A 14,823-nucleotide genomic window follows, 5' to 3' on the forward strand; every position below is an offset into this window, starting at 1 on the left:
CATACACTCCAAACTATTTGAGTCTATACTAGCGCATGGCCGAGCGGACATGCGACCCTTTTATAGCAGCGTCCTTCCGGGACCTTCCTGACCTTTCTGATGGTCCAATCCGAGCCGGAGAAGGACCTGAGCATTTGACCTCCGATCTCCAATGAGAGGTCGTCCCATGGGCATGCTCAGTGGAACGAAAGGACGACTTAGTCCCTGGAGCAGCTCGCTGTTGGCCAGCATGCGTTGCAATAGCTGTACCAGAGGTGGCAGCAGCAACTAAACCTACAGAGCTAGTCTGGGCAGAGCGCCGAGACCGATGGGTCTGCTGAGCAGCCTCCTGTGTGGCTGGAGAGGAATGGGAGACTGCCGAATGCAAGGCTCAGGATTCCTGCTGTGCAGTGACCGGAACCTGACACCTAACAGTATCTAAAAAAGGGTTGCCGTGACGTGGCGGGATGGCTTGTACGTTATTTTGATCAAAATTATGTTTACTAAATATCCTTATTATTATTATTACCTTTATGCATTATTTGCAGTATATTTTTTACCTTTTAGTTCAGGATATTTGTGTTTTTTGCTTTTTGTTTTCTCTGGTTAATGGTCATGTGTTAATATGCACTTACATTGTGCATACACATTAACTTACTTTTCTCAGTTCAGATTTGTTTTTATTCATTTCATTGTGCATTCAGTGCATATATGGGTGTGACCGCCCTCTTTCTGAGCTGGGAAAGCCATCCAGTCTGGCCTAAGCTGTTACTAGTGGTTCAGCCGCTCGATTCTTATTCACATTCACGCCACTTGGCAAGTGAAAAGGTTTTAAATACTAGAGTAGGGACTGTCCCACAAGGGTTGCCGTGACGTGGCGGGATGGCTTGTTACATTATTTTGATCAAAATTATGTTTACTAAATACCCTTATTATTATTATTATTATTACTTTTATGCATTATTTGCAGTATATTTTTTACCTTTTAGTTCAGGATATTTGTGTTTTTTGCTTTTTGTTTTACCTAACAGTATCTGTATGTATTTGCAGTGTATGTGTGCATCTGTATGTATGGTATATGCGTGTCTGTATGTTCAGTATTTGTATGGTAAGTGTATGTTTGCACGTGTGGTATTTGTATCGATGTGTATGTAGAGCAGACATCAGAGGCTCCAGGGTCCCATTGCCATCATAATAAGCAGTGTACCCATAAGCAGGGAGGGGGGGCCTAGACACATTTCTTGAACCGGGGCCCCAACCTATTAGTGTCCGCCCCTAATAGCGGCACACCATGCAGCTGATATGGGGCCCATCTGTTGCCAGCAAAGCTGAAGAGGTTGAGGTATTGGAGCCTTAAGCTTCTCTCTATATGGGCTTAAATAAAAGTTCAGATTTGATTCATCCTCACTATTAATTAACATGTTATCCATATTTCCTGATGTCTTTAGATATGTGTACTGTATATGTTTTATCCCTGTATATTTAACACATGGATTTCTCTTTGTCAGTATTGTTTTAGTTTCATGCTACTCTTGTATTCATCTGTTGCTCGTCTATGTTTTGTCAGGCTGGACAAAGGACCATGCAGGTCTGAAACATGTTGCCTTGCAGTGCAGCAGATATTTATTTTCTGCCTTTTTTTATTTTTTGTGCTGTTGTGTTCAACAATTTTTTGTGCCTTTTATACTACTGAATCAATAAAGCAATTATTTTAAGAAGATGTGAGGGCTGGATATCATTTGGATTTTTGCTATTAGTGGAGTATTTTGCCGTGCACCAGGACAGGTGAGCTGATTGCTGCTTGTTTAACCTTTCTATCATTTGATGTATAAAACATTGTGTGATCATCCATGAACACCACAACCCTGCAAGTGTGGTAAAAAAGAAATTCTGATCTGATAGGAGAATGATAACTCTCGGATCCAATGTAGCTGTCCATGGAAGTAATAAATGGAAAATAATCTTTACTTCCAAGTATCTTTTTGTGTTACATTTTTATGCTAATTAGGAGAAAAACATTCAATTAGGCTGGTTTCACATTAGCGTTTTTTTAGCGCAGCGCACTGTGCGCGTCCATGCGCATGCGCCATACGCCCCTATTTTTAACATGGGTGCGCATGGTCTTACATTTGCACGCATTTGTATGTGTTTTTGTGCGCATGCGGTTTTTTGCAGTGTGCGCCTAGGCGCGCCGGACGCACTCTGTTGCATTTTTTGTGTGTGCCACCTGTGTCAAAAAAATGCATGCGCACAATTGTGCACGGAATGCGCAAAAAAAAAATCACATTATAGTCTATGGGAACGCAGGCATGCGCATGGACATGCACACGCCTACATTTAAAATCGCATGCGTTTTAAGAGTTAAAATGCTCTCTATCTGAAACTCAACCTCTCCAAAACTGAACAACTAATCTCCCTAAATCTGACATTTCCCTCTCTGTGGGTGGTACCACAATAACACCCCGGCAGCAGGCACGCTGTCTGGGTGTTATGATTGACACCAATCTCTCCTTCACATCCCATATATAATCTCTTCCCGCTCACACCTAAAGAACATCTCTAGAATACGCCCTTTTCTCACCATGGAAACAACAAAAACCCTCACTGTCGCATTGATCCACTCCTGCCTGGATTACTGCAACGCTCTATTAATTGGCCTCCCCATTACTCGACTATCCCCTCTCCAGTCCATACTTAATGCAGCAGCCAGGGTCATCTATCTGGCTAATCGGTACTCGGACACGTTCGCACTTCGCCAGTCCTTACATTGGCTGCCCATTCATTATAGGATCCAAATCAAAGTACTTGTTCTCACCCACAAAGTTCTCCACAGTGCAGCACCCCCCTACATCTCCTCCCTCATTTCTGTCTATCGGTCTACCCGACCGCTGCGCTCTGCAAACGACTTTCGACTAACCTCTGCACTAATCCGTACCTCCCACTCCCGACTCCAAGACTTCTCCCACGCTGCGCCAATCCTCTGGAATGCTCTACCCCAAGAAATTAGGACTACCCACAATTTTCATAGTTTTAGGCGTTCCCTCAAAACACATTTGTTCAGAGCGGCCTATCATGAATCATAGAATCATAGAATCATAGAATCGTAGAGTTGGAAGGGACCTCCTGGGCCATCTGGTCCAACCCCCTGCTCAAAGCAGGATTCGCTAAATCATCCCAGTCAGATGTCTGTCCAGCCTCTGTTTGAAGACATCCATTGAAGGAGAACTCACCACTTCTCGTGGCAGCTTGTTCCACTCATTGATCACTCTGTCAAAAAGTTTTTTCTAATATCTAATCTGTGTCTCCTCCCATTCAGTTTCATCCCATTGCTTCTAGTCTTTCCTTGTGCAAATGAGAATAAAGTTGATCCTTCTACATTGTGACAGCCCTTTAGATATTTGTAGACAGCTATTAAGTCTCCTCTCAGTCTTCTCTTTTGCAAACTAAACAATCCCAAATCCTGCAACCTTTCCTCATAAGACAGGGTTTGCAGACCGGTCACCATTCTGGTTGCTCTTTTCTGAACTTGCTCCAGTTTGTTGATGTCTTTTTTAAATTGTGGTGCCCAAAACTGGACACAATATTCCAGATGAGGTCTGACCAAAGAGGAGTAGAGGGAAATAATGACTTCACGTGATCTAGACTGTATGCTTCTGTTAATACATCCTAGAATTGCATTTGCTTTTTTTGCTGCTGCATCACACTGTTGACTCATATTCAGTTTGTGATCTATTAGTATACCCAAGTCTTTTTCACATGTGCTGTTGCTTAGGCCTATTCCTCCCACTCTGTATATGCTTTTTTCATTTTTATTGCCCAGATGTAGTACTTTGCATTTTTCCCTGTTAAAAACCATTCTATTAGTTGCTGCCCACTTCTCCAGTTTATATCTTTTTGAATCCTCTCTCTCTCTCTTTTCTAGTATTAGCTATCCCTCCTAGCTTTGTGTCATCAGCAAATTTAATCAGTTTACCCTCAGTTCCTTCATCTAAATCGTTGATAAAGATGTTGAACAATGCAGGGCCCAGGACAGAGCCCTGTGGTACCCCACTTGAGACATTCTTCCAACTGGATGTGCAGCCATTTACGACCACTCTTTGGGTCCGATCACTAAGCCAGTTATGAATCCACCTAACAGTTGCCTGGTCCATTCCATACTTAGTCATTTTTTCAATAAGGATTGGATGAGATACTTTGTCAAATGCTTTGCTGAAGTCAAGATATACTATATCTACAGCATTTCCTTGATCCACCCAGTGATTCCGTCATAGAAGGAAATTAAGTTAGTCTGACATGACTTACTAGTTACAAACCCATGCTGACTCTGTTTAATCACTTCATTCTTATCCAGGTACTGACATACATGTTGTTTAATAATTTGTTCAAAGATCTTTCCTGGTATAGAAGTCAGACTCACCGGTCTATAGTTGCCTGGGTCCACCTTCTTCCCCTTTTTGAAGATAGGAACAACATTTGCTCTTCTCCAGTCTTCTGGGACTTCTCCTGTTTTCCAAGAATTTTCAAAGATTATGGAGAGGGGTTCAAAAATTTCTTCTGCTATCTCCTTCAGTACTCTGGGGTGTAATTCATCTGGACCTGGAGACTTGAATTCATTTAGGTCAGCTAAGTGTTTCCTCACTATCTTTCTGTTTATAGATATCCTGGATTCTTCTATTCCCTTAATAGGACAGTGAAGAACAGTTGATGTCACATTTCCTTTCTGAGGGAAAACAGATGCAAAATAGGAATTTAAAAGTTCGGCCTTCTCAACATCCTGTCTTACCATTTCAACATTTTCATCCTGTAAAAATCCTATAGCATCTTTGACTTTTCTTTTACTTTTGACATATCCCCAAAATCCTTTATTATTGCTTTTGACATCTCTTGCAAGCCTCAATTCATTGTCAGCTTTAGCTAATCTGATTTGTGCCCTGCAGGTTCTGCAGACAGCATTATATTCTTCTTTAGATATGCCTCCATCTTTCCATTTTATAAACATTTTTTTCTTCCTTTTTAGCATGTGCTTAAGTTCTGTGTTCATCCATCCTGGCTTCCTTAAATGCTTCCTATTCTTCCCTCTTTTCGGAATTGTTAACAATTGTGCTTTGAGAATTTCATTTTTCAAGATTTCCCATCCTTCCTGGACATTTTTGTCTTTAAGGATATCCAGCCATTGGATCCCTCCAATTCTCTTTTTGAATCCCTTAAAATCTGCCTTTCTGAAATCTAACCTTGACGTCTGAGTCTTCACAGGTCTTCCGCCTCTAGTTATCCAAAATTCTAAAATAGCATGGTCGCTTCCTCCTAGGGTCCCAGCCACTTTTACCTCCTCAACCATTTCCTCCCTTTTTATCAGGATTAGATCCAAGGTAGCAGTTCCCCTTGTTTTCTCCCCTACCTTTTGGAAGATAAAGTTGTCAGCCAGAGAGGATAAGAATTTCCTTGACCTGTTAGTTTTGCCTGAGAGAGATTCCCAACAAATGTCTGGATAGTTGAAATCTCCCATGACAACTATGTCATATTTTTGGGAGAACTTGGCCATTTGATGCATAAAGAGTTCATCCATATCTTCAGGTTGCACAGGCGGCCTGTAGTAAATGCCTACAATGGTGTCCTTTCCATTGTTCTGTCCTTGTATTCTTACCCAAACAGTTTCCACAGAACTCCCAGTCTCTGAAGCTTCAATCTCTGTGCAGATATACGTGTTTCTAACATACAATGCGACACCCCCTCCTCGTTTATCAAGTCTGTTTCTTGCAAATAAGTTGTATCCTTCTAGTCTTGTATTCCAATCATGTGTATTGTCCCACCAAGTTTCAGTGATTCCAATGACATCATATTTCTTTTCCTGTGTTAGTAGTTCCAATTCTCCTTGTTTGTTGCCCATGCTTTGTGCATTAGTATAGAAACATTTTAGTTTGTGATTGGTTTCTCTTTCTCCAATATTTTTATTAATTAGATTCTTTTGTCTTTGTTCTTCCTTTCCACTTCTAATAGCAGAGTTCTCAATAGCATTTGTCAGGTGTATGGCTTTTACTGGTCTTTTGCTTCCCTTCCCATGTTGTTCTAGTTTAAAGCTCTCCTTACAAGTGTAGCAAGGCGACTTCCAAATACCTGCTTTCCAGTCTTCGTAAGGTGCACCCCATCTCTAGCAAGTAGTCCATCGTAAAGGTAACTCACTCCGTGATCCAGAAATCGTTGCTGACGGCACCATCGACGTAGCCAGTTGTTCACCTGCAGAATCTTATTCCACCTCCTTGTTCCATGGCCATCCACTGGGAGGATGGAAGAGAAGACCACCTGCGCTCCCAGTTCTTTCACTTTCTTGCCTAAGGCTTCAAAGTCTCTGCAGATGGTTTCCAGGTCGTTTCTTGCGGTGTCATTTGTCCCCACATGTAGTAGCAGGAATGGGTAGTCATCTGTAGGTCTGAAGAGTCCTGATATCCTTTCAGACACATCTTTAATTTTTGCACCTGGAAGACAGCACATTTCTCTTGAAGTTATATCCGGTCTGCAGATAGCGGCCACTGTTCCTCTCAACAGGGAATCCCCATGACCACCACTCTCCGTTTCTTCTTCACAACATTTTTCTGTCTCCATCCAGGAGGACTCTGAAGGCGTACAAGGTTGATGTTTGTGGGCAAAGTCTTATCCTGATGTATTTCTTCATTGGTTTCCTGCGTGAGAGCCTGGTACTGGTTCCTGAGCAGTATGGGTGCTGACTGCCTCCTGATCCTCCTGCTTCTCTGGGTCACATGTCTCCATTCCTTTGTTTCTTCAGGTGCACTTCGAATTTCTTCTCTTTCTGTAACATGAAGAGATAATTCTGCTCTGTCTAAGAACTCTTCGCCTTCCTTAATGATCTTCAACGTAGCTAACCTCTCTTCGAGACTTTGCAACTTTTCCTCCAACAGGGACACAAGCTTGCATTTGTGGCATGTGAAGTTTGGCTTTTCCACTGGTAAGTCTGTGAACATGTAGCAAGAAATGCAGCTCACCAAATGGCTCCTGGCCTCTTCCATATTGAGATTTCTTAAAAACGATGAAAGATGAGTCAAAATTCGCGCGCCGATAGACTCTTCCCCTGGTTTTCCGATTCCCTCTTTTCAGCTGCAACAGACAAAACCCAGTGATCGTTGAGCTCGCGGAGACTCTTCACTTATCCCAGAAGGCACTGGGAATATGCAAATAATGTCCTCAAGACTCATCCCCTGGTTTTCCGATTTCCTCTTTTCAGCTGCAACAGCCAAAACCCAGTGATCGTTGAGCTCACGGAGACTCTTCACTTATCCCAGAAGGCACTGGGAATATGCAAATAATGTCCTCAAGACTCTTCCCCTGGTTTTCCGATTTCCTCTTTTCAGCTGCAACAGCCAAAACCCAGTGATCGTTGAGCTCGCGGAGACTTCACTTATCCCAGAAGGCACTGGGAATATGCAAATAATGTCCTCAAGACTCTTCCCCTGGTTTTCACTAATGTTCACTAATCAAAGTCATTCTATGTGTAAGTGTGCGTGTGTAGCCCATTCACTCTCTCCATCCAGCCCTCACTCCTTCAAGATGGCTGGACCATCATTGGAAATACACCATTGTAAATACACACCTGTACTCTGTATCTCCCCCACTTCATTGTAGATTGTAAGCTCTCACGAGCACGGTCATCTTATTTAGTCTTATTTTGCTTTAATTATTGTATTGTTAACGTTGTTACTTATGACTTGTGTTTTGAAACTGTTAAACTGTAAAGCGCTGCGGAATATGTTGGTGCTATATAAATAAAGATTATTATTATTAGTAACATGGCTAGAAACTGATTAAAACGCATACGCCTAAAAACAGCAAACGCATGCAAAATGCATGACGCGTTTTTTGCACGCGATTCTATTGCACATGAAGCGCAGCGCTAAAAAACGCTAATGTGAAAGTAGCCTAAGGATAATTGTAAAACAAAAAATAATAAGTACAGAAAGGAAAAACCTCAACATTACAGTGCAAACCTGATGGACAAGTTATAGAGGGTTTTGGGGTCATATACCAGGGCTACTAAGCAATGGGATCTACTATATAATCATCTAATTCTGTCTGTCTGTTTGTAACGGAAATCCCGCATCGTTGATTGGTCGCGGCTTGGGCGCGACCAATCAGCGACAGGCGCAGTCCGGCCGCGAATTGGCACAGAATTCCAACGATGCATGCCACTGCTACCGTCTGGAGATCTACGGCGCTAGACTGTGAACAGTGTCAAAGTTATGTCACTTAGGGACTCAAGGAATTTGATGAGATGTGCATGTGCTAGTCTTGGGAAGAGAGTGGGGGTAAGGTTTATACATGGAGAGTCCAAGAACTATCCAATGGTCCAGGTCGTCAATGACTTGTTGCATGTTATACCTCCTTCCCACTCATCTCAGCTGAAGACTTTGCCTCATTTTTCAAGCAGAAGATTGATAAAAACAGAGACAGTTTTGGTCGACAACACCCAGAGACCTTCCTCCTAAGTGCCCAGCCCTCCCCCTCCAAAACCAACTTCTTCACCATTACAGAAGATCAACTCTCCACTCTCTCAAGATCACATCTCACCACCTGTGCACTTGACCCAATCCCATCCCACTTCATCCCAAACGTCATCACAGTTAATCCCAACCCTAACCCATCTCTTCAACCTATCACTAACAACTGGTGTTTTCCCCTCAAGCTTTAAACATGCCTCAATCACACCTATCCTCAAAAAGCCCTCTCTTGACCCATCCTCTGTATCTAGCTATCGCCCAATATCACTTCTCCCCTATGCCTAAAAACTACTGGAGCAACAAGTCCATCTTGAACTGTCCTCCCACCTCACTTCTTGCTCCCTCTTCGATCTCTTACAATCTGGCTTCCGGTCGCACCACGCCACTGAAATTGCCCTAACTAAGGTCACCAAAAACCTATCAATCGCCAAGGCCCAGCGACACTACTCTGTCCTCCTGCTCCTGGACCAGTCCTCTGCCTTTGACACAGTGGACCATTCCCTATTACTACAGACCCACTTATCTCTAGGCATCACTGACTTGGCCTTATCTTGGATCGCATCATACCTAACAGACCGGACATTCAGTGTCTCCTACTTGCACACCACCTCCTCACTGCGCCCCTATATGTTGGAATCCCACAAGTTTAAGTCCTAGGGCCCCTGCTCTTCTCCATTTACGGCTTCAACCTGGGACAGCTCATAGAATCTCACAGCTTTCAGTATCACCTCTATCATGACACACAGATATACATCTCTGGACCAGATATCACCTCCCTACTAACCAGAATCCCACAATGTGGCCTCCCCTTTAACACTCTGGCACCCATCCAATCTATTCTAAACTCTGCTGCCCAACTAATCCACCTGTCCCCCTGTTATTCCCCATCCTCTCCCCTCTCTCAATCCCTGCACTGGCTTCCCATTACCCAAAGACTCCAGTTTTAAACGCTAACCATGACATACAAAGCCATCCACAACCTGAGTCCTCCATACATCTGTGACCTCATCTCCCGATACTTACCTGCACGCAACCTCCGATCCACACAAGATCTCCTTCTTTACTCCCCTCTTAGCTCCTCTTCCCACAATCACACACGATTTCTCCCACGCATTCCCCTACTCTGGAACTCTCTACCACGCATACCATTGAAACCTTCAAAAAGAACCTGAAGACCTACCTCTTCCGGCAAGCATACAACCTGCAGTAACCACCGATCCACCAAACCGATGCACGACCAGCTCTATCCTCGCCTACTGTGTACTCACCCATCCCTTGTAGATTGTGAGGGTCTCAGGGTCTCCTCTCCTTTTGTATACATCGTGACTTGTATTGTTTAAGATTACTGTACATATTTTATTATGTTTAGCCCTCCTCACATGTAAAGCGCCATGGAATAAATTGCACTATAATAATAAAAAATAATAACAATAATATTGTTATTGGTTGACATTTTCTGCTATTCTGTGACTTATTGGCTAAAGCAGAAGTCACAGAATGTTTATTTAGTGTTACATCTTTGTGTGCAGAAGACATTGTTTTTGGTTTTGAATCTCTTGGAGCTTTAGTAAAGCAATAAAACTGCACATGTTTGGACCAAACCACATTGCCTGTGTGAACGCTGCCTAATGCCTACCTGAGAATGGGAATCTCTATACTAGACAGTTTAGAGTTTAAACATAATTGGTTTGCGGCTAAAATGTTTTTTTCTTTCCATATTTTATGGATAATTAAAATAGATTAAAAATATTTCTGAATTTTTTCCTGCACGGCTTTCTTAATATCTTTGTTTCTAAAACTATATATAATGGGATTTATCAATGGAGTAAACACAGTGTATAGCAGGGATAGGATTTTATTAACGTCAGATGTTTGTCCACTTTTTGGAAGAATGTACACACTGGAGAGACTCATATAAAATACAGAGACCACGGTGAGGTGGGAGCTACAGGTGGAGAAGGCTTTCTGTCTGCTGATATTAGATGGGATCTGTAGGATGGCACGGACAATGTTCACATAAGAAATGATTATTATTAGGTTGGGAATACCCACAAACGGTATGCTTAATAAATATATTTGTAGTTTTATAGGAAATGTATCAGAGCAGGCAATGTCCTGTAGGGGAACAAGATCACAGAAGAAATGGTCAATGATATTCGGTCCACAGAACTGTAGTCCTAAAATTATTATACTGTAAATGAATGAGAAGAAAAAACAGAGCAACCAAAAGGTGAAGACCAACTTCATACACAATGGTCCTGTCATGATAGAGATGTAATGAAGGGGTTTACAGATGGCCACATATCTGTCATAGGACATCACCGTGAGGAGAAGACATTCAAATAATTCTGTAGTACAGAAGAAATACCACTGGGCCATACAGCCGATATAAGTAATAGTCGCCCCATTATTGAGTAGAATGTAAAGTGTGTAGGGGACAATATCTGTGGGCAACAAGATGTCACTGATGGACAGTTGTGAGATGAAGAAGTACATTGGAGTGTGGAGGTTCCTGCTGGTGGACACCAGGGTGATGATCAGGAGATTCCCACATATTGTCCCATTGTAAGCCACAAGGAGCAAAGAGAACAAAAACATTCTCAGCTTCTGGTTGCCTTGAAAGCCTAAGAGAAAAAACTCGCTGACCTCGGTCAGATTGTTCTCCTGCATCGAAGACAAAACACAATTCAAAAGCAAATTACATTTTTCCTCCAATCTGGATAAATTCTGCTTTATATCTTTCTGTACAAGTTTTATAAAATCAAGTCTATAAAACCTATAGACCAACAATTATTTTCGTTTCAAAGTTCTAATGAAAAACTAGTAAACACTGTTTTTGATTAAAAGATGCATGAAGCCATCCCACCGCATCAAGGTGAACCACATTCGGGACGGTCCTATACTGTCTCTAATATGAAAACCTTACCGTGTGTCAAAAATGACCCAAATGTGAGTGAGGATAGAGCAGGGCTGAGGCCCGACTGTGGATACCCAGCCATGGGAAGCTATAGAAATATAATGCCCAGCTCAAAGAAAAGGAGGCCTCACCCTCGTTTGTACTAGCACAAAAGCCTAAAGAAAACCAAGAAAATGAGCCGTGTACTCTGGCCACTAAACAGGCAAAACCTAAGATGGGAACAAAATGAACATAAACCCTGCTGTAAGCAAATAAAGAGAAGCAATAGTGCATATAAATAACAGAGGGGGCTTAGTAAACCCTCTTTCTTATAAAAAAAAAGGATAAAATACTTGTACATTTTACTCTCAGCAAAGTGTTTGCTCATTTTGTTCTATCTAAAGTTCTAATGAAGTTATAAATTAATACTGACTTTACAGAATTTTTAAATTAATCACTGCTGTTGATATTTTCCTGCTCTCTTGGCAGCAATAACACTGCGGTCATCATGCCCGTTTTGTACCATTTTTACTGTGTTTTCGCAGCATTATTGTTGGATTATTTGCAGTGTTGTCAGAGCGGATTACATGTTTGCTTTTTCTAATGTACATGTTTATTAAAGTTTGCTTTGTTCACCAAAAATACAAAGAAAATGTAATGAAAATGCTTCACAAACATCTCTTGTGTTGTCGCAGCGTTGTTTTACTTCGTCATTGGCTTTTATGGATGAAAAATGCTGCAAAACAAAGCAGAGGGCAAAAAATGGATCATAACACTTGTTTCAGGTTTTTGGTCTACATGGTATTGTGAAAGCCTATGTTATACCATGCACGTATATTAGGCATCACCGAGTCTTTTCTGGCTTGGTATTAAACAAAAATGTCTTAAAAATCTAATGTAAGAACTGTAATTATCAATGAAGGCATCGGCTCCATTAGTATATTATAAACTGATGAATGTTTCCTGCAGAACCGATGGGGAAAAAATGGGACAACAAAAAAATATCCTTCAAGGATAAGAGTCTAAATGAGTCCATTTTTCACTGGACATCAGTCCCAACATAGACGGGTCACGTAGTATTGGGCAATTGATGCATTCTCGGTCACAGGACTTACATTAGAAATTTCCATGTCTTGGAAATAAATTTTCATAAAACTTATTCTTGTTCAATTCTTAGAAAAATTTGCCAGAAAAGTAGAAGCTGAGTGTGATTCAATATGTCACGGGGCAGACAACGACACGGTCATCACACACAGAGGATACAGCACACTGTATATACTCTGTCTGAAGCTGAGAGGTTGTGTGTGCTGATTCCATGGAGAATGTCATTAATGCTCTCTTGCGTATACCGCAATTAATTTCTGGTCATTACTGAATAGAAAACTGAAATTATCTTTAATAAATGTCCCGTACAGCTGCATTACTGCTGTAAAATGACGGCTTCATGGGAAAGTAAAATAATAATATTAATCATGGATCGATTATTCACCAATTCTGGAATGATTGAATATTGTCATGGTCACAAAATGTGAATAGTCAATGCCTGGATTAGTTAATTGTGTTTCAATGAAAGCGATCAGTAAGGTCTGATCAATTATACTAACAATGATCAGTATTATCAAGATTTTATTTAAGTATTATATCACCAGCTGCTAATTTCTATCCAACTTTTAGCCCGGAATCCTACATTCTAGTTAATGTTTGAATAAATCTGCTATAAATTGGCATATCACAAAAAACATAGCCTGTACCATATCACACACTGCTGATGACGGCATCAGAGGACAGTGAAAATGAGGATGAATGAACTCATGGAGATCAACATCCAACACTGCGGAGACACCATCACATGTTTCTCAATGCAGTGATTCTAGAGCACTGCCCCCATCCCTTATGGGAAATAGGTAAATATATGCAAAACACAAGCCGCGGAGACACCATCACATGTTTCTCAACGCAAGCAATGACTAGCCAGGTCTTTCCCCGGGAAGGAACAACCACGGGAAGGGCAGTCTCCAATGAAGGAAACCACCTATGCCAAGACATGGTATCCATCCACCGACAGCTGTTTCGGGGTATTGCCCCTGCGTTGAGAAACATGTGATGGTGTCTCCGCAGTGTTGGATGTTGATCTCCATGAGTTCATTCATCCTCATTTTCACAGTCTTCTTCTAGGCATTGCTCCTACTAGCCAGTTTCCTACTCCACACTGATGAGGGGCAATACCGCTAAACAGCTGTCTGTGGATGGATACCATGTTTTGGCATAGGTGGTTTCCTTCACTGGAGACTGCCTTTCCCGTGGTTGTTCCTTCCCGGGGAAAGACCTGGCTAGTCATTGCTTGCGTTGAGAAACATGTGATGGTGTCTCCGCGGCTTGTGTTTGGCATCAGAGGACAGACCCATGCATCCATCTTTATAAAAACTTGCAGCCAATAAGTGGGGACTGTAAAAGAGACTATAAAACTTTTGGTCAGGGTAAGAGATGGGCAAACCCTTAGGCTGTGTGCACACGTAGCATTTTTGTAAGCGTTTCCACAGCGTTTGAGCTGGCTCAGACGCTGCAGAAACGCTTAAAAGAAGTTTCCTATCCAATTTAATGCATTTTTGGCTTTTTGTGCCAATGCATGCGTTTTTAAATGCTCAGGAAGCGCTTAGCAGCTAAAAACACAGCATGCTCATTAATTTCCACATTGCTGAGCATTTTTAGCCTTTTCCAATGTTCCCAGAAAACGCGCGGAAAAAACGTGTCAAAAACGCGCAAGAAACGCGCGGAAATAAAATGCACGTTTTCTGGGAAGGAGATCAGTTTCCTGAGCATTTAAAACCGCTAACGTGGGCACAGAGCCGAATGGTAAATTTTGAGTCCATACAGAACACCTAGTGTTTGTACACGTGCCTCATACAGGGACTTCTCCAGGAAGTCATTGTTACTGTGTGAGTACGGCAGGTGTCTCCATGCTGTCACCTGTGTGACAGCACGACAAACACCGGAGGCTCTGATGAGCAGTAAGTTCATTAACACTGATCAGAGTGCTGCGGTACCTTGTAGGGAAGGTGACCTGATGGACGGACGGACTAGTCAGAGTGAAGAAGGAAAGGTTTGCACAGTGTAGGTAGGTGTCTGTTATTACAGTGGGGAAACAGCTAGGAAAGTGTGGTGGACGTGCAGTACCTTGGGTTGACCATTAGATGGTAGGGAGGAGTGTGAGCAAAGGACTTGACATCCGCTTAGGGCTTTAGAAACCGTTGGTCATGGGAGGCGGGGTTACAGTGACAGGGGACTGGGAGAGCTATAAATACTGAGGGAGGGTTCCAGAAGGTTCCAGTCCCCAGGGGGAGCTCCAGTAACAGGAGGACTGCGACAGTCTGTGCGCTGTGAGGAGAATCTAAACCAGGGGGACTGAGGAGAGAGAACGTCAGGGGGGTGGTCCTGACAGGA

General features: G+C 42.3%; 1 protein-coding gene across 1 annotated transcript; it reads right to left on the reverse strand.

Annotated features, from left to right (window-relative positions):
• Nucleotides 1-10,226: 10,226 nt before the first annotated feature.
• Nucleotides 10,227-11,156, reverse strand: LOC141050104 (olfactory receptor-like protein I9). Its single transcript, XM_073546936.1, has one exon. It carries the CDS (start codon nucleotides 11,154-11,156, stop codon nucleotides 10,227-10,229), a length of 930 nt encoding a protein of 309 aa, XP_073403037.1.
• Between the last annotated feature and the right edge of the window lie 3,667 nt (nucleotides 11,157-14,823).

This window comes from Dendrobates tinctorius, unplaced genomic scaffold (assembly GCF_039654945.1).
Source record: "Dendrobates tinctorius isolate UK_male_01 unplaced genomic scaffold, ASM3965494v1 ptg000151l, whole genome shotgun sequence".
Lineage (NCBI taxonomy): Eukaryota > Metazoa > Chordata > Amphibia > Anura > Dendrobatidae > Dendrobates > Dendrobates tinctorius.

What these genes read in the sequence shown, in the direction of transcription:
- LOC141050104 (XM_073546936.1), bottom strand. Translation starts at nt 11,156, where the DNA reads ATGCAGGAGAACAATCTGACCGAGGTCAGCGAGTTTTTTCTCTTAGGC.